Here is a 20,518-nt window from a genome sequence, read left to right as displayed (position 1 = left end):
TTCCAGGTGGTAATGAAGGAAAGATTATTTTATCATGGCTAGGTTCTCCAGTATGTAAGCTTCCCAAGACAAAACTTGATGACTAAATAAATTCATTTAGGGGAGGGGTTGTGGTTTGCAAAGCATCAGTAGTTTCCAATTATCAAATTCATTCATGATCACATTTTGTCTATGATGAGACCAAGTCCCAGCATGTACCAGCTTCTTTTTTTTCCCCTCTCTCTACTGATTTATTAATCTTGCATTGCAGATGGAAGAGGAACCTTTTAATCCTGACTATGTTGAAGTAGACCGGGTATTAGAAGTCTCTCTTTGTGAAGATAAAGACACTGGTGAGGTAAGCATATCTCAAAGCATGTCAAGATAATGTAACTGACTGGTAATAGAATTTCTAGCAGATTTCAGAGTTAACACATTCATGATTTTGTCGTGATTTTAATCCTGAATCATATTTTCTTTGATCCACACCAGTCTTGCCATTACCTTGCAATGTTTTTTTTTTGTTGTTGTTGTTGTTTTTTTTTTTGAGATAGAAATCACAGCTCAGTGGCTTTGCTTTTTACTAATATGTAAAAGTAGAAGTCACTTATGTGGTTGCTGATGCAAAGGTGAGCTGTGTTAATTACTGTGTGTGTTGAGACAAAAGACTGGTCCTGTCTGTCAGGTGGTGACAAGGCGTCACTGTGGAAAAAGGCAAAAGAAGGCAAGAAATAAGTATCTTTTGTGGTTCCCTCTTCCTCTCTCACTCTACCCACAGGCTTTTGACAGTTTGCAATTGAGAAGCCACTAGTGGGCTTTGTCCTCAGTGTTTAACAAATATGTTAAACATATTTAACATGTATTTTGGCTGCTCCTAAAGTAATGCCTTATATTTTATAGTTTTGGCCCAAAATGTAAAAGGTACTTCCCATCAGTAGTCCATTATGTTTTGTTGCCATGTGACTGATGGCAGCAGAGGGGCAATCTGACAGGTTGGTGTCTGACTTGGAAGTGCAGATGAAGCAAAGGTGTGTCACTGAATTCCTCAGTGCAGAAAAAATGGCACCTGTTGACATTCATTGATGCTTGCTTAACATTTACAGAGACCAAACAGTGAGTGTGAGCACTGTGAGGTCATGGGTGGTGTGTTTTGGCAGTGGTGATAGCAACATAAAAGACTGATCACATTGTAGATAAGTTTGCAGATGTTGGTAAGCAGGATTAAAAAGTACTCCGGTGTTCTACAACAGTTAGAAAAATATAAGAACCCAAGGATAAATACACATATTACTCAGAAAGTATTATAAATGTATTTTTCTTTGCAGGTATAGCCCATAAGTTAGTTGCTTGTGTAGTAAGGTATATTAACAGTCTGTATACTAAATTAAAAGCTGATAACATTCAGAATTTTCTTCTGCAGCCTGTTGTTTACTATTTAGTAAAATGGTGTTCGTTGCCATATGAAGACAGTACGTGGGAGCTGAAAGAAGATGTAGATCAAGCAAAAATAGAAGAATTTGAACAATTGCAAGCTTCCAGGCCTGACTCAAGGAGACTGGTAAAATTATGCCTAATTTACTTGTCTGTCTTGGCAAATGCAGTTTTTCTCCTCCCCACTGTATACTTCTGTGTTGAAATGTAAGACTTGCTGATACTCTGTGTGAAGGATTTGTGAGCCTTGTTAACTAAGGATAATATTTTCATCTAAATCATTTTTCTCTTTAAAAAAAAAAAAAAGTTTGGAGATAATATGAAGCATTATAACTTTCTAAGCTTTTAACTAAGTGATGAGAAACACATTGAAAAAGGCTGTTATAGAATCTAAGCACCATTAAGATGAGGAGAAAACAGAATAAAATATAATCATCATCCTCTTGCAGAGACCTTGTGCTTTAGCTTGAAGTCTTGTGCTTTAGCAGTAAAGGAAGTTGACAAGCAGGCCTGTCAAACAGATTCCATAATTACTTCCTGCTTTCATTTTTCTTCTTTTAATAACGAGATAGCTGAAAGGAAGAAAAATACATGTAACAAGGAAATGCGTGTTGTCTTTAAGTTATCAATCTTCTGTCTCAGAGTAGGAGGGGGAAAAAATACTACTTCTATTTAAAGTCCTGTATATGTCACTGTCGTTGCTTATTCTGACTTACGACATCGGAGTGGTACACCACACATGCTCTAATTATTTATTTTATGTAACTGAATATGAACAGTATTTTAATTTGTAGGATTTTATTTTAATCTTCTTTTATCTGCAAATAATGACAGTAGTCACAGCTAACCTCTTCAGATTATGTTTTTCATTTTTCTGGTATTTATTTAAAACCTTGCCATTTTGGCATTTGAGAAGGCCTTGATAACACATCTCTGTTACTGTATTTGACCTGGAGACAAAACAATTATTGAAATGCAGCTGTACTACTATTAGCCATGTCAGGATCAGCAACAAGTATTTTTTATTCCAGGCCCTAGCACATACAAGGAATTATTCGCTGACAGCAGCCCTGCCAGCAGGAGTGTGGCTCTTCCTGGCATGGGGGGAATGGGCAGATGCTTGCTGTTGTTGGAGGGGAGGAGGCCACAGCTACTGGGAGGGAAAGCAACTCCTGCTTGGGGCGGGGGGCTGTCAGAGAATCCTGACACGAAGTACAGAGACAGAAAATTAAGTTCCAGGTTGCCAGATAAGGCTACATGAGTCAAGAGTAAATGCAATCCTGGGATATGTAATAAGTACAGCTGATCAGGAAAGATCTTACTAAAATTATTTTGCTTGAATTTGTAAGTTTGTTCAAGTCGTAACGTAGAGCTACCTGAAGAGGGTGTCTGCTGCTCGAATCCTACTTAGTTGCAGTCAAACAGCTTCATGGTTTCTTTGTTAGGTTGCCTGCTACAATCTAATTGCCAGGCTGTTGGGTGCACAAGCTTGGAGCCAGGGAGATTAAGATAATATATTTTGATACTGTTAGTCTGTTGTTTCATGTCCTTAATATTTTCATAGTATAAACTCCAATTTTAAAAGTATTAATTTAAATAGACAAATACAAATTTCAGTTTTCCACAGACTATTAGTAAGCAGTGTCAACAATGACAGCATCCCAGTTTAAAGGCTAAGAAATTTCCTTCTAAATCTAGGTTGTTAGGCTTGAGTAAAAGTGAGTAGAAGGTTTTGGTGGAAATAAAAAGAAGTACGTGCTAACCTCCATACTTGTTTTTTTTTTTTAAAGGACCGACCACCTCCAAACTCATGGAAGAAGATAGAACACTCGAGGGAATATAAAAATGGCAATCAGCTCAGGGAATATCAACTGGAAGGACTTAACTGGCTTCTGTTCAACTGGTACAATAGGTAAATGCATGGAATTTTTGTTAACGTAAATGTTGTAACACGAGGAGTGAATTTCACGAGGAATGAGTACTGTTTTAACTACATTTATCTTTGTTTCTCTGCTTAGAGCTGAAAAGATACAATGGGAAAAAAAAGGAATTTCTCTTCCTTTGAAACTTTGAAAACTGTGTTTTTATCAACAGGAGTAAAAGAAAACAAAAAAAATGAGTCAAATTAACTGAAAATGCATTTTCAGTCATAACATTTTACTACATATAGATGCATGATTACAAAAAAATGTTTTCAATTCTCAGTCATGCTCTCCATAGCTGTGTGAGCATGTAGTCTAACAGATTGAAGGGCTTGAATGTGTGGCTGAGTGTGAGCACCCAGTGGTACTTTCCATACTCTTTTGATTATATGCCTCAGTTTTGGTTTTGGAAATGCAGGGGAAGCTTGGCGGCGATACTTTGTTCCACCCTGTTTGTGTAAGGGTGACTGAGGTGCTTTGTATTTGTGACTTGTATGGAGTCTTTATGGATCTTTAGAAGATTCATTATGGTGTGCATACTTACAGGAAAACTGATTAATTTGAATTCCTTTAAATTGGGGCAGATGTAGTCCCAAAAAAAATAACCTCATAATATTTTTCTAGGACAATCTCCTGGAACGTTCCATCCTGAGGTTTTGCCAGTGCTAAACATGATTGAAAACTGTGGTTTTGTGCATCAGTTTATTCTTTCACCAAAACCAGTGAACATATGAGTGTCTCTTGCAGTACCTCAATTCTGAGTATTGTTTTGAACTGATATATTTGAACTTTGTTTTATAAATTGTCCTTTTGAGCAACAACTTGAGCACTGTACTTTCTTTGACCTTGATAACAAATAAATGTATTTTACTTTCAGACGAAATTGCATTTTAGCGGATGAAATGGGTCTTGGCAAAACCATTCAGTCAATTACATTCCTCTATGAAATCCTCCTGTCTGGTATAAGAGGACCTTTTCTGATCATAGCTCCACTTTCCACTATAACAAACTGGGAAAGAGAATTTCGCACATGGACTGACCTTAATGTTGTGGTGTACCATGGAAGTATGATCAGCAGGCAGATGATTCAGCAATATGAAATGTACTTCAGGGACTCCCAGGTATCGTAACATCACTTGCATGCGCTATCTTACCCAAGGCACATCACAGGTAGTAGGATTTAAAAGTACACTTTAGATTAGCTGTTACATGTGTCTTACAGAAACTCATTTTACATCCCATTGTGTTTTTTTAAGCTTTTTATTTCTCTAAATCTTTACCATATCCTTACTGAGTAAATTTTGTGGGAGTGGTTGCAGCAGGATGTTTGGTGTTTTGGTATGCTGAGAACACTTCTACAATCAAAGAAGTGACACAAATATACACGTGGAGATTAAAGTCTATGCAGATAGTTGCAGTTGGAGGCTGAATGAGAAGAACATTAAGAAAAAAAGTAGAGCTGATTAAGCTGTTTCCTTTATATAGCTATTAATTTCATTTCTGTACGGTAAACTAGCCTTGCTTGTGTACAGTTTGCTTTTCTCTTGTTTACATTGACATTATCTAATCAGATTTCAGGGGTTCTTTAGTCCTTTTGTGCCTCTTTAATGTATTTTACATGGTCATACATTAAAAAAAAATCATGATATTTCTATATTATTGGTAAAGCAGAAGTTTGTTTATAGTTAGATCAAAATAATAAGGGAATGTTTTGTTTCTCCATTGAATTGCTGTGTACGCTCTGTGGTATTGAGTGCTTATGTATTCTTTATCAGACCAGTGTAGCAGATCAAACCAGGTGCAGAGTGTTTGTTTAGCTGTCAGCTCATATTTTTTCATACCTAACTGTGTGAGTGCTAACTGTCATATTGCTGTCACATTTTGATGGGCTGACTTGTTTTTCTTTTCTGTCAGTCTTACAGATTTTTACAGGATTAAAAATGTAATATTATCTACATGCATCTTCTGAAACTCTTAGCAATTCATAAGTTGTTAGAATACACTGTTGGTTAGATAATACTGAATTCCTATTGATGTTGTATAGGTAGAAAACGTGCATAGTTAAAAATATGCATAGGTTGATGAACTAATTTATAATATAAAATCTGGTATCCACCTTAGGGTAAAACGTCAACAAAATCTGTAAATTGAGTTGATTCAATGTAACATAACAAATTTTGCATTGATGAATCTCCAGGGACGTATCGTTCGAGGTACCTATAGATTCCAAGCCATTATCACAACTTTTGAAATGATTCTTGGTGGCTGTCCAGAGCTAAATGCAATTGAATGGCGATGTGTTATTATTGATGAAGCACACAGACTGAAAAACAGAAACTGCAAACTGTTAGAAGGACTAAAATTAATGAACCTCGTGAGTAGCTGCTTTTCACTTCTGTTGTTTGATTCTGTTTGTTTTCTTTAAAAATAATACTGTAGAGTATGATAAATCACAAGCTTATTTATCTGTCAGAAAAGACCTTTTAAGTAGTCTCTCTGTAAAGAGGCAGGTTCCTGAAACTCTCATCAAATGTATGTGTTATTGAGACCTGATAGTGGTGTGGTTTTGATGGGTTAAAAAAAGGATGCTAAGCTTTAACTGTAAGCAGAATCTATTTGTGATGATACAGTTCTAAAGTATGTTTTGATTACTATGAAGGCTTCCTTTAATATGGTCTCCTTAATCCTAAAATAGTACTATGCAACTCCTGGAATTTAAGGCAGAATTATTATCCAATCCTGTAGTTTGGATTTTGCTTGATATTCTGGGACCTTTACAAAAAGCAACTGCTACCACGACTCTTAAGGTTTTTGGAGCATTACTGCAAGATGCTCCATGACTGGGTTTGGGTTCTTTTTTTTTCTAAACTTGACTTATTTTGATTCACTCATTGCTACGTGTTGTCAGAAATTATCTTTGCTTTCTGATATGTTTCTTTTCCTCACTGTGGAAAGAGGGTGATGAATTATATTCATGTGAATATTGCAGGCCAAGTTCAAGTATTCATTTATTCATTGGGGCTGAAGGAAAACAGGATTTAAAGAAAAACTAGTTGAAAATATTTTCTGTTTATCTACTACTAATCCATCTGTCTGTATACTTAGTAAAATACAGAGCTGTTAATTTCAGGTTATGACATTTGAACATGACAGAAAAATTTTAGTGTTTGCACATAAGCCATTTTTTGTTTCTTTCTGTAGGAACATAAAGTGCTGTTAACTGGTACGCCACTGCAGAACACGGTAGAAGAGTTATTTAGTCTTCTTCATTTTCTTGAACCATTGCGTTTTCCTGCTGAATCAACGTTCATGCAAGAATTTGGAGACCTTAAAACAGAAGAACAGGTAATGCATGTTGAATTAGTTCATCTTGGGTTTGAGTATTTGAGCAGGTGACTTGTAGGAGAAACTTCTGGCTTGAATCATAACTCCTACAGCATTAGCAACAGTTAGAGATTGACATGACTTGGAAAATACTCTGATAAATTTTAAAGCAGTGAATAAATTGTAGAATTTTAATTGATGTTATTTTTTACATTTTTGGATAGACTTTGTAAATACAGTAAGTGAATAGGGAGAAATATAAAAACTGAAATTTTCGGGCTTCATTCAGGCAGTTTGCAGGCGTGATGTTTTTGGGGTATATCAAACACTTCTTTAGTAATCTGAGGTTAAAAATAAGATGATATTATCCTGTCTGGAAAGCAGTTTATATAAGCTTAGAAATAAAAAGCAGTATAAATGTAAAACAAAGTAATTGAATTTAACTGCACTTCATGTGTTCTGAAAAATTTCTGTTTCATTCAGGTTCAGAAATTACAAGCTATCTTGAAACCCATGATGCTCAGGCGATTAAAGGAAGATGTAGAAAAAAAGCTGGCTCCTAAGGAAGAAACAATAATTGAAGTAGAACTAACTAATATTCAGAAGAAATACTATCGAGCAATCTTGGAGAAAAACTTTGCTTTCTTATCTAAAGGAGCTGGGCAAGCAAACGTACCAAATTTGGTTAACACTATGATGGAACTAAGGAAATGCTGCAATCATCCTTATCTCATCAAAGGTAAGTATATGTGTAATCAAAATTGCATTCAATTTTTGAACTATTTCTGCACTTTATTTAAACTACTTGATGAGATGGAAGTATTTTTTGATAGATATAAGGAAGTTGCATGTTTGAGACCCAAAATGTGAACTTTTTTGTATGCTTTCCCAAGATATCTGTGATTATTTTATGAAAATAATATACATGTTTTTAAAAACATCATTGAGAACAGCATTTAGGGTGAACTTATAAAACATATTCTTCCTGCAGATTACATCATCTGTCTCAGTGTTTTGTGCTTTTCTCACTCAGTTTATTAGTTTTTTTCCTACTTGCAAGAAAATGCATCTGAAGTTCTTAGATCTTACTGTGTTTTCAGTCATACTGGGACTTCAGAAAACGTCTTAAAAATACCACTAACGACTCGTGTCTTACTTCAAATATCTCAGCTGTAAAAAGGACTTTTTAAATGACTTTTTCACCCAACACTTGAACAAGTTGTATTTTTCACTGTGTGATTTAGAGATACTCATCTGATTTTAGATGTTTTGTTTTTTTTTTTCCAGTGTTGCTCTCCTTAAAAATGTAAGACTTGTTTTCAAAAAAAAACCTTTAGAAACAGATGTTCTTGATGAACATCAGGTCCTTCCAGCACTGTGTTCTGTCTCCATCAGTGTCTAATCAGGGATGTATAGAGTACAGGCATTGTTGTGGCTTTTTTAGTAGCTTATTCCTGTACCTAGAGATTTATGTAGCTTATGCCTGTTGATACTAAGAGATACTCTTTGATAGGTGCTGAAGAGAAAATCCTTGGAGAATTTAAAGAAACTTACAGCCCAACTGCTCCAGACTTCCATCTACAAGCAATGATCCAGTCTGCTGGTAAATTGGTTCTTATTGATAAACTTCTTCCAAAAATGAAAGCAGGAGGCCACAAGGTCCTTATTTTCTCTCAAATGGTGCGCTGCCTTGATATTTTGGAGGATTACCTTATACATAAAAGGTAATACTGTGCATACTGTGTAGTTTATTGGTCTCAATGGGCGTATTTTTGGATGTTGTGGGCTACAGCATACCAAAAATAGTTGTGTGTTTTTTATTAACTGTATGTAATCAATGTGATTCTGTGGTTTAGTTTCACAAAACTATGTACGTGAACTGAGCTTAACATTTTGTATTTTGTATTTCTGATTAACATGCTACTTTTAACTTTATAGTAATGTTTAACAATCCAGCATGAAATGATTCCTTTTCTATAACAATATAACTGCATCTAGATTAGTATATCATGTATTTGATCAATATCATTGATATCAGAAATAATTCCTTACAGAAGGGGTTTTTAAGCATTGAAATAGGCTCCCTGGAGAGGTGGTTGAGTCACCATCCCTGGATGTGTTTAAAAACCATTTGGATGTGGTGCTCAGGGACATGATTGAGTGGAAGGTTGTTGGTTAGGGTAGTGTGGTTAGGTTGTGGTTGGACTCGATGATCTTTAAGGTCTTTTCCAACCTGAGCAATTCTGTGACTTTGTGATCTTCAAGTACAATCTTCTGAAATCAACAGAAGCTGAATCTTGCTTTATGCTACTGTTTGATTAGAAATGTTAGTGTGCACACATGGTTAGACTTGGTATTTAGCAGGATTAATGACTGTAGGAGATGGCTGCCTGCCAAATAGCCTGTGGTCCTGTAGATTATCTGCTCTCCTATTTTATGCCTGATTAGCAGAAAAATGGTTGTGAAGCTTTTTGACTAGTTGATATGCACTCAGCATCCTTTTACAGTATGTGGAAGTACTTCTTTTTTAAGCAAGACAGGCATTTTATTTGGTATCTGAAGTTTTATTGGAGTCTTTGTAATTATCAAAGATAAGAGAAGTTTTACCCTGGGCTTCTAATTTTGCCACTTTTAGTTGAGGAAGTCAAATTCATTGATGCCTTTGATGAAAGGCAGTGAGAGGTACTGTGAAGTTCTTTTTGTTCTATTTCTCTTGCTCTTGACAAAATCAGTGTGTGGTTTGTTGAATGACAGCTCACCAAGTACTTCTTTGTAAATGTTACTTGGTTAACCCCTATCATGATTAGACAGTTTGGTATGTAATACAAAAGTACACTGACTGCTTCTGTACCACAGGCAGCAATCCAGGAATAGCACATGAAAAACTTCTAAATATACCTGTTGGACTCCAGTTTGTAGTGCAAAATAAATGTCATGGTAATACATGTCTAAAGGCATGTATTGTCAGTTAATTGTTCCAATGCATAAAGAACTTGTCTTAAATATTTGATGTTAGGGCTTCCTGATGTGTGTTGGTAGTACAAATAAGTGAGCTCTGTTCTGACTTCTGATAATCAAAGTTAGCTGTGACTTTCATTCACTGTAAAAATAGATATGCAGGCAGGAGTTCCGTTCTACTTTCTCTTTAAATTACAAGTATTTTTGTAATTTTCTGTGCATATGACAATTTCCAGATACTTATATGAACGAATTGATGGACGAGTACGTGGCAACCTCAGGCAAGCTGCAATTGACCGGTTCAGCAAACCAGATTCTGATCGCTTTGTGTTCCTTCTGTGCACCAGAGCTGGTGGTTTGGGGATTAATTTGACTGCAGCAGATACATGTATAATTTTTGATTCAGACTGGAATCCTCAAAATGATCTGCAGGTAAATGCACTGAACATTGAGACCTGAGGAGATAAACTTGGTGGATTAAAAGTTTGATTGCTTGGAGTATTCAGTCTCTATTTTGAACCTGCATAATTTTTAAACATTGTTCTTAAGGCATATGCTTCATGTTTACTGATGAGTGCTTTCTACCTACATAGAGGAAACCCAGATTACTTCATCGGGTTCCGACGTTCTCTTTTCAACTGTTCACTTTTCTACATGCACAGCACAATGAAGTCTGGGTTTATAAAGATTTTGGTGACATGAAAGCCAAGGCAGCACTAGAGTAATGCAGTATATAGAAATTAATTATAGTGTATGGTAAAGCAGCGAATCAAGTTTAGGAATTTAAGTAAATGGCCACTTGATTTCTTTGTAAGCTTGTACTGTTATTTTTAAGCTTGTGCTTGAACAGGATAAACTGCTTGAATCTTGTGCTGTCCTTAAATGAGTCTGATTTCTTACCACTCTTCACCCTTCCTTCAAAAGGCTCAAGCCCGTTGTCACAGGATTGGACAGAACAAAGCGGTGAAGGTCTACAGACTGATAACTCGTAACTCATATGAAAGAGAGATGTTTGACAGAGCAAGTCTGAAGCTGGGACTGGATAAGGCTGTCTTACAGAGTATGAGTGGAAGAGAAAACAGTGTTGGTGGTGTATGTAGACTTATTTTCTAAAAAACGTATCTCTTAATGATTAATGACTTAGCTTTTAAATTCTAATTACAAATCTGTAACTAGGTTGTAGAAGCATAGAAATGAAGAAGAAATAAATGTCACTTCAGGGGGATTTTCCTAGGCTTTTTTGATGTGGGTTTTATTTATGCAGATCCAACAACTCTCTAAAAAAGAAATAGAAGACTTGCTTCGAAGGGGTGCATATGGCGCCATTATGGATGAAGAAGATGAGGGCTCCAAATTCTGTGAGGAAGACATTGACCAAATTTTGCAGCGGCGTACCAAAACTATCACAATTGAATCAGAAGGAAGGGGCTCCACATTTGCCAAGGTATGGAAGCAGCAAGTTGGTCTTTGACAGTATGGTTCTGTTCGTGTTCTTTAAAAAAAGGGGCAGACAGAAAACAACAAAAATAAATGTATGTAATTCATACGTAAAAATGTGTTATTTATAAATATATTTAGGATCCTTTGTGTCGTGCTAATCATGGATTAAGTAAAAATCTGAAGAACCTATTAGGGAATGTGATCATCGCTATCTTTTTATCACAAGAGTTGGAAAGAATCTTTTTTTTTTCCCTAAAAGCAGTGTGTTAGTTTTTTAATGACCTTCTGAAATGAAGTGTATTCAGTGCTCTCAGGCTTTGATTGTTGGTAGCTTAAATACTCCTTTGAAATTTCCCCCAAGCGAGTAATTTTGCATGAGATTAAATCCCTGAATGCTGATAAACCTCTTCAAAAGATTCTACTTTTTTCCATTCGAGTAACTGAGATTCAAACTTAGAAGCAGAACAATCTTGCTGCTTAATGTTTTTCTCTCCTGTTGGTACCTGAAAGTTCATTAGATTTTTTCTGATTCTTTGTAGGTCAGAATTGAAAAGTCTAAGGGGGAGGAGAACTTTTGAGTTACTTTGCACTGTTAAGTAACTTCTGAAGGCTTAGCAGCAACTCGGGAGTTTTTGTTGGAATAAAGTTATGCAGTCTTCACAACACTGGGGCATTCAAACCCTACAGACGTCTCATGTATGCTGTTAGTACGATGTAGTTTTATTTTTTTGCAGGCTAGCTTTGTTGCATCTGGAAACAGAACTGACATTTCCTTAGATGACCCCAACTTCTGGCAGAAGTGGGCCAAAAAAGCAGAAATAGATATAGATGCTATCAGTGGCCGAGTAAGTACTGCCATATTGTAGTTTGTTTTCTTTTCAAGTATGTCCTTGCTGTTTAATTCTTAGTTAGCAATGCAGAATTTTTGGTGGTTAGTTTCTGCGTGGGTAATCAACTACTTCAGTAATTTCCTAGCTCCCTGTTGTCCCATAGATACATTATATATAGTATTTATTTATTTTTGTCTAAGATCTGAAAACAATTAGAAGCATGTAATTATTCTGATTACTTTCTTTCTCTGACTGTAAATCCCATGCTGGAATCAGCAAAATAGCTAACTGAAAGGCAAAACATTAGTTTTATAATACTGGAAGTTGTGACTAATGCTTGACAACATTCCCATGCAGTCAGTTCCATAAGGATTTTGTTGGCCTTTATTTTTACTGATAGAGACTAACATTTAGTGCAAGTATGCAGCTCAGAGGAGGTACTGAGTCTGGTTTGTTAGCAGCATGCTGGCACCATGGTACAAAACCTTTAGTTATTGTCTTAAATACCACAAAATATTATACGTGTTATACATGGGTATATTCAGTGATATCTTTGCAAAAAACCTATTAGTAAGTTACAAGGCTGTTCATTCTTGAAGTAAATTCACCTCTTTAAGAACAACTTAACAACAGCTTTTCTAAGAAGGTCTGCTTGAAATTTTGCAGAACAGCCTGGTTATTGATACCCCACGAATCAGAAAACAAACAAGGCCCTTCAGCGCTACAAAAGATGAGCTGGCTGAATTGTCTGAAGTGGAGAGCGAGGGGGAGGAGAAGCCCAAACTCCGCAGACCTTGTGACCGTTCCAATGGATACGGAAGGACGGAGTGCTTTCGGGTGGAGAAAAACTTACTGGTCTATGGGTATGGTATATAGCATTCTTAGATCTAGGAAACAATAATAAGTTTAAAATGTGTTTGTATTTATGGAGTGACTTATGTTGGCAGAGATAAATACAGATCTTGACTGGTTAATAAGTAAGTGTCTGTGTGTGTGTATTCCTTTTACATATAGCCTCCTTACTGTTTCATGTGATCCTTAGCATTTTAAGATTTACGACTTCTTGCAAAAGTTCCTAGTTGCAATAAAATACAACTAATCACGTAACTATAATTTTATATCTTTGCTTTTGTTGCAAGTTCAAGGTTTACCTTTTGGGGCTTTTTGCTGTAGGTACATAAATGGCTGTGTTTATAGTGTTACGTGTTACAGTATCCAGATAGAAACAAACTCACAACTCCTTGTATGTGTGTGTATTAGACCACAAACTTATTTCATAATTACGGAGCCTGCATAAAGCTTTCTGATAATTTGCAGTTGAGTAAATATTAGTGAAAAGAGGCAAAAACCTTTCTGCAGAGGGGGTTAGGTTTAGTCATTACAATACAATATGGGTAGGTTCAAGACTCTGTAAGTACCTAAAACAAAAGTAATAAAAGACTTAGTAAGTGACTTGTTCGTAATTATAGAAAGTCTTGTATTTCAATGAAGTTTGAATGGGAACTGAAAATCTTACCAGTTATTTCTAGCATACTAAAGTCATGTGTTCATTTTGTAAATAAAATCTTAGGTCCTCTCACCCTCATGAAAAGATAAATGACTGCGTTAGTCATTATGAGTTGCATAAGTTTTGTGTCTTAAGAGTCTAAAACTATTCTTCGTAGCAAGCAAATTTTGCTTAGAACAATTTTAAACAGTTTGTTGGGACACTGCTTTCATGTTCCCACTCAGTAAGTTAAGCAGAAGAAAAAAGTGGAGTTCCTTTAGGATTTTTAGCTTTCCTTTTCAAAGAATAAGCCTGCAGGCTTCTGGAACGTATGAACTTTAAGTGCTCCTGTCTGTTTTTCTTTGCACTAGGTGGGGTCGATGGAGAGACATTTTATCACATGGTCGCTTCAAGAGACAGCTAAACGAACAAGATGTGGAGATAATTTGTCGAGCTCTTTTAGCCTACTGTCTTGTTCACTACAGAGGGGACGAGAAAATAAAAAGTTTTATATGGGATCTCATTACTCCAACAGAAGATGGGCAAACACGAGAGTTGCAGAATCATCTTGGTAAGGTATTTTTTGCAGTTAAATACCTTCGCATATACTGACCTGTGAATTCTGCTATAATCACAGCTTAAAATTCTCCCTGAAAGTGTGCTACTTAAAATAAATGGAACTTACTGCAGGTACCTATGTCAATAGATGGAAAAACAAGTTTCACTTCTGCTTTACTTTTGTTTTGATGGCAAATCAAAATTGCAAATGGATTGGTATAATATGTGTAAGCTTTCTTTTCATTTCAATTCATAAGAACCTGTTCTTTGTCATTATAGTTGACAACTGTTTCTTTCCCCCAGTCCTGCTTTGTATTCAGTTTGTGAAATATATTTGAGAGATGTTCTAGGAGACAAAACAAAGAAAAAGGACGCCTCCTATTGAGAGGCTGTGGGGATACTGTATTTTCTGCTTTGCAGGTCCCCTATTGTGCCAGGGTTTAGTAACAATGTTACGGGGAATCTGTGCCTACCTGTTGCTGTTACTGTATCATGTCTTATGTTATATAGGCCTGTCAGCCCCTGTGCCTAGAGGAAGAAAAGGAAAAAAAGTGAAGACCCAGGCTAGCACTTTTGATATACACAAAGCAGAATGGCTTCGAAAATACAATCCAGAACATCTGTTGCAAGATGAAGGATACAAAAAGCACATAAAACATCACTGCAACAAGTAAGGAGCAGTTGAAGTGGGAATGTTTTTTACTCTTTATGAGCAGATTTTTTCTTCTTGTTCCTCATTGTCTTCAACTTTAAGATACTTATTGTTTTGCTGGGAAGATACAAGTTTTCATGGTGTTTATTGTTTAGGTGTTTGTATTTAAATAATTCTGTTATTCTTTACAAAAAAATATTTATTTAAATGGTGAGAGGCCAGGCTGCTGAGAATGTGAACTGGCTTGCTTGACTAGTAACCATGTATGAGCTTATTTTAGATAAAGGAATAATCTATAAGAAAACTTGTCATGCTCTGCTTGCAAACTTCATACAGCTGTAGTCAAGAACTGAGATAAAACAAGGAGAAGCCACGTTAATTTAATTCTGAAATGAGGAGGAATGAAAGGGAATATTGAAGGTGTTTATTGTCAGCTCACTGAAATGTTTCTAAGGGAATCTTCTGTGTAGGAAAAGGGAAATACTAGTTTGTTCTGAACAGTAGTTTATGAAGCAAGTGATGAGTTTTCTGCTGATTCTGGATGAGAGATTTATTATTTTTTTTGGTGATGAAACACCAGCAGTGAAGAAGTGCAAGGTGGAGGAACTGGAGCATATCTCCTCTCCTAACTGAAGGAAGTCTGTTTGAAAGTCTTGTGGTGGTATTGAAAAAAAATAAAGTTTATAGAGTACTGATACATTTGTTGTTTTTTTTTTTATTGTAGGGTCTTGCTTCGAGTAAGAATGCTGTATTACTTAAAACAAGAAGTTATTGGTAGTGAAATTCAAAAAGTGTTTGATGGAACTGATGCCAGGTGAGCTATATGGAGGCTTTTTTTACTTGTTCATTTTTAAACATATCAAATGAAATGGAAGAAGTCTTCCCAGACCTAAATAAGAATAGCTGCAAGCAAATATTTGTATATTTAGGCTCTGAGAGAAGTGTTTGCATTTGCTCTGTCCACAAAACGCTTTGTATCTTCTTGACATGAAGAAGTCTTGATTTCCCATTTCGTTGTAATCTATAGGTATATATAGTACTATTAAAATAAAAGAGACTGGAAAAGTAAGTAAAAGATGAAGTTATACACCTTACATGCTGACTGGTAGGTTTTTCCCTGCATCTTTCTGCACACTTCTGGCTGAGTGCTGCGTATTCCATTATTTTTTATTTATCTGTGGAAGTGCTTCTGTTTTCAGAAAGCATCTATAAATACTCACAGAAAAGTCCATCTCAAGCTGTTGAATGCAGAAGCTGATAATTTTTGGCTTATTAAGTTTTGTAAGCCCAAACTGGCTTATCAAAACAGTTTTAAAAGATGAGCTATACATTATAGCATTAATTTATGTGCCTCATAGTAGCATGGCCTTACATTTGTTAACTGTTAGTTGCTTTTAAATACCAAAGTCAATTTAAAAATTTAAAATCCTGAAAGCTTTACAATCTTCAAAACCTTTGTATTAGTTTGTTGGATGTGGAATGTGCTGTTATGTGTATTTGAAGAAAGTAGTTTGAACACCCTGAATAGCATACAAATTCCAAAGAAGAAAAAGAAATGTATTGCTCCCTCTGAATATTACTGATGTTGGTGCTGTTGGTGAATCTCCGTAGTGAAATTGATGTTTGGGTCCCTGAGCCAGATCACGCTGAAGTTCCTGCAGACTGGTGGGATAAGGAGGCAGATAAATCCCTTCTAATTGGAGTTTTTAAACATGGTCAGTAACATGAATGACTGCATGTGTACTCTCCCCCCTCTTCCCCAATACAAATGGCTATAATCTTTTCTTATAGTTCACCATAAAAATTGAATTTTTGCCTTTTTTTCATTCATAGGTTATGAAAAATACAACACGATCAGAGCAGACCCAGCGCTGTGCTTCTTGGAAAGGGTTGGCAAGCCAGATGATAAAGCAGTTGCTGCTGAGCAGAGAGCAAATGATTATATTGATGGGTAGGGGTACTTCAAACTGGGTGTGAATGCTTAATAATGTGAAAGAGGCTGAATTTGTGTGTGTCGTGCTTCATTCTCTTCGTTTCATTCTCTTTTTACCTGGCTTTATACCAGTGTGGTGTCATTGATTTGAAAAACACTGCGTTCAGCAGACTTAAGAGAAGTGTAACAGAACTATTTAAGTCTGGATTTCACAGTTAAGGAAGAATGTAGCGACCTGGTGTTAAAAGGACTGTACTTCATGCTGCTGAAATAGAAATATTCATTAAGTTGTCAAGTTTGAAAGCTTTCAGAGACAGAGTATTACAGATCTATTTCAGGTTGTTCAGTGTGCTGCAACATTCTTGTGCTGTTAACCAGTGACCCCCATAGATCGATTTGTGTATTACTGATAAGTTCAGAAAGGGAGAACTTCCTTTATTCCTTGCTTATTCAATGATATTAGCAACTGTACTCGTAAGGAACAGCTTTGATAGGGGAGGCAGGTTTCAAGTCAGAATTACATGAAATGTTTTCCTTGCTTCAAATATAAGATTAAACGTAGCGTATGTAAGTAAATTGAAATGAGTTTTGTTTGTGACTGAATGTAAGCTTTTCTCTTACAATTTTAACAGGGATGTCGAAGATCCAGAATATAAACCAGCACCAGCATTGTTTAAAGATGACATAGAGGTATGGTAGGCATCTATTAATAGCTCCTTTTAACACTCACAGAATGTCACATTTCCACCTTTTTTTTGAGCAAATCAGTACATTTTTCTATACTTACCTGAATTCATAGGCCTTACTCCCCGTTTCTCTCTGTAAATTATTGTACAATTCTGCTGTGTGCCTTGTTAGTCACTTATCCAAAATGCGCATTACTGTTCACTGTCATATTTGTTAGAATGAACCTTTTGGGGGCAGTTATCTAAGTCCCTTTTTTACTTTATTTTGCTTCTGTTTTTCTACAGGATGATGTTTCATCCCCAGGTGATCTAGTAATAGCAGATGGAGGTAAATATACACAATTTGAAATCTACACTTAATTTTTGATTGCTTGATTCCCCTGGCTTTTAGCTAAAACATTTAGATTGCATACTGTAGAACCATAGGCAACAGCAACAATTAATTTCTTTCTTTTTCCTGTGACTTCATTTTAATATAGATGGGCAAATGATGGAAGGTGACAAAATCTATTGGCCAACTCAGTCTGCCTTAACAACACGTCTTCGCCGCCTAATAACAGCTTATCAAAGAACAAGTAAAAATAGGCAGGCCCAGCAGATCCAGCCAGCATTCCCAGTACAAACTAGTATGATGCAGCCTCCATATGAAGAAGTTGCTCTAAATCCAAAGATGGCTGCTAAAATAGAAAGACAGCAAAGGTATATGCATTATACAGTTAGAAGAAATAATAGCTGCTAGCTAAATGATACAGTGAAGAAAATTACAGTATTTACTTTTTTCCTTGCTGGTAAAGGTGGACAAGAAGGGAAGAAGCTGACTTCTACAGAGTTGTGTCCACATTTGGAGTGGTATTTGATCCTGAACGGGGACGGTTTGATTGGACCAAATTCAGAGCTATGGCTAGGCTGCATAAGAAAACTGATGAGAGCTTAGAGAAATACCTGTATGCATTCATGTCAATGTGCAGGAGAGTCTGTCGTCTCCCCTCAAAAGAAGGTGGGTGTCTGCTTTCGTATCTTTAGTTTTCTCTTTGATTTCTGTTATTGGTGTTTATCCTGAAATACATCTTCCAGAATTAAAATCGAGAAGAAAATAAGGAAAGATCTTAAGTGAACTGTAAAATTGAAAGCTTACAGAGGGCAATATATCAAGTTACTCAAGCCATATAGTTCCGGTATTGATTTGTGGTGGTGGTTTTTGTTTTTATATTTGCTTTTTGCCAGTTTTTCATCTCTGTTGTGTTTTATTACAGAACTGGTAGACCCAAACATTTTTATCCAACCAATTACAGAGGAACGTGCCTCTCGGACTTTGTATCGCATTGAGCTTCTAAGGAAGGTGCGAGAACAGGCTCTTAGACATCCACAGTTGTTTGAACGACTAAAGCTATGTCAGCCAAACCCAGATTTACCTGTCTGGTGGGAATGTGGGACTCATGACAGGGATTTACTTATTGGAGCTGCTAAACATGGGGTTAGCAGGACAGATTATCATATTCTTCGTGATCCTGAACTCTCATTTATGTCTGCCCAGAGGAACTATAGTCAGAACAAAGTAGCACTGTCAAGGACTTCTACTCCGCTCTTGCATCAGTATCAGATGGCATTAGCTGCTTCTCCTCTTACACCTCAGTCAAGATTGCCAGATGCTAAAGTGAATACTCTTGAGGACACGAAAGTTAAAAATGAAAATCGGAAAGAGGATGCTCAGTCGTCTGAAGAGGAATCTATGTCTACAGAGGAGACGCAGACAGTACTGAAATCTGAGCCTCTGAGTCCAAAAAATGGCACACCAGTACAAAATACAGAACACAAACCTAGTGTGAAGATTGAAACAGACAGGCGCATGGTTGCAGCAAGGACAGAGCCTCTAACTCCAAACCCAGCTTCCAAAAAACAGAGAGTCAGCAAAAGAGGATCAGACTCTAGCTCTGACTCAGACTCTGACTCAGATAGATCATCCTGTTCTTCCAGGTCATCTTCTTCATCCTCTTCATCTTCCTCATCTTGTTCACACTCTCGATCAGGCTCTAGTTCTTCATCATCTTCATCTTCATCTTCATCATCTTCATCATCTTCATCTTCATCATCATCATCGTCGTCGTCATCATCGTCATCGTCTGAAGAGAGTGATAGTGATGAAGAGGAGGCGCAAAAACGTGGTATGTGTAGTCTTATTTCTGAAGTACGATTTTCAAACTGAACAAGTTGACTTTTTATAGAAAGGGTCCAAAAAAAGACATTAAATCCCGCAGAAGTAAATGTAAGCACTCGATTATTCAAGGGAGCTGGAGGATTTTAGATGCAGTATTTTCTCTGCTTCTTACTCACTGCCTCGGATTGAGGTAGTTCGGCTTTGTTGACCAGTTCCCTAAGCAAGCACACAGTGCATATGGCTCACGTGTGGGAGGAGAGTTGAATGGCCAGTGTATTCTGTGAAGTGTATTTTGTGTATGTTCCCAACTGCTATTTCTCTTCCTTGCTTAATGCAGAGATTCTTTTGGTTTCCCTGTTGTTATTTTTTCACTCTTGCTTACCTGTCTGTGTAGCTTCCTCATTGTATTTTCAGGAAGTCTGCAATAATACTTCTGTACTAGTTAAAGAGCAATGTAGGCTATATTTTCTTGTAAGTTGGATGCGGTCAAACAGTGTACTTATGCTGAGGTATTACAATTCAACACATTACATTTGGAGGTACTACAACCTGTATTCTTGTATCCATGTTCAGAATTAGAATGTAAAAAGGTTTCTCTACCCCGTGATAACAAATGGTAATAGATAAGTGAAGAGAACAAAGTTAGGCAGTGGCATTACAGTATGAGTAAAGCTAATTGTTTTTCCTGATAGCTCAGGAAAAATGGCACTGTGTAATTAGATGGATCCTCGTGTTTGAGGAAATCACGGATGGAAACCTTAGAGTTAACTTGTTGGGAAAACGATTCTTGGGAAGTAAAGTGGTGCTTAAACAGAATGATAAAGCTGCTGCCTGTAGCAGTGGAAGGCTGTATTCAGAGGAAACAGTTGTATGGAGAATGTAAAACCAGTGAGAGAAAAGGAAGGAGTATCTGACATAGCTGTTTCTAAATGGTGACTACTAAAACATGTGCTGCAAGTCAAAATATTAGTCTCCCTTTCTGCCAACTCAGTCTGTTGATGCAAGTAATCATGTAAACTTCAGATTGCAAAGTCTTGTAAATCAGTCAGCCTTCCTTTTATTTTGGTTATTTTGTTGTAAATTGGAATTGAAGAGACTGGAAAATGAGGGGAAACTTTTCTCAGTTTTGTCTGCGCTTGTTTTAAGCCAGGTTCTGTGGCATAA

General features: G+C 36.5%; 1 protein-coding gene across 14 annotated transcripts in view; it reads left to right on the top strand.

Annotated features, from left to right (window-relative positions):
* CHD9 (chromodomain helicase DNA binding protein 9) overlaps nt 1–20,518 on the top strand; it is a 77,749-nt gene that overhangs the window by 45,776 nt on the left and 11,455 nt on the right. For all 14 annotated transcript variants that reach the window (XM_032447130.1, XM_032447131.1, XM_032447129.1 and 11 more), the window contains 23 exons: nt 251–337; nt 1,400–1,537; nt 3,201–3,322; nt 4,210–4,453; nt 5,530–5,706; nt 6,534–6,677; nt 7,140–7,395; nt 8,170–8,380; nt 9,851–10,046; nt 10,539–10,706; nt 10,879–11,058; nt 11,789–11,899; nt 12,551–12,747; nt 13,742–13,941; nt 14,439–14,598; nt 15,305–15,394; nt 16,192–16,295; nt 16,414–16,531; nt 17,146–17,203; nt 17,485–17,527; nt 17,679–17,898; nt 17,994–18,196; nt 18,453–19,361. In XM_032447130.1, coding sequence (XP_032303021.1) covers nt 251–337; nt 1,400–1,537; nt 3,201–3,322; nt 4,210–4,453; nt 5,530–5,706; nt 6,534–6,677; nt 7,140–7,395; nt 8,170–8,380; nt 9,851–10,046; nt 10,539–10,706; nt 10,879–11,058; nt 11,789–11,899; nt 12,551–12,747; nt 13,742–13,941; nt 14,439–14,598; nt 15,305–15,394; nt 16,192–16,295; nt 16,414–16,531; nt 17,146–17,203; nt 17,485–17,527; nt 17,679–17,898; nt 17,994–18,196; nt 18,453–19,361 — 4,336 coding nt within the window. The remainder of the gene's footprint in view (nt 1–250; nt 338–1,399; nt 1,538–3,200; nt 3,323–4,209; nt 4,454–5,529; nt 5,707–6,533; nt 6,678–7,139; nt 7,396–8,169; nt 8,381–9,850; nt 10,047–10,538; nt 10,707–10,878; nt 11,059–11,788; nt 11,900–12,550; nt 12,748–13,741; nt 13,942–14,438; nt 14,599–15,304; nt 15,395–16,191; nt 16,296–16,413; nt 16,532–17,145; nt 17,204–17,484; nt 17,528–17,678; nt 17,899–17,993; nt 18,197–18,452; nt 19,362–20,518) is intronic.

Source organism: Coturnix japonica, chromosome 11 (assembly GCF_001577835.2).
Source record: "Coturnix japonica isolate 7356 chromosome 11, Coturnix japonica 2.1, whole genome shotgun sequence".
Classification (NCBI taxonomy): Eukaryota; Metazoa; Chordata; class Aves; order Galliformes; family Phasianidae; genus Coturnix; species Coturnix japonica.
The sequence above is the reverse complement of the archived record's forward strand: the minus strand, read 5'-3'. Positions and strand labels throughout refer to the sequence as shown.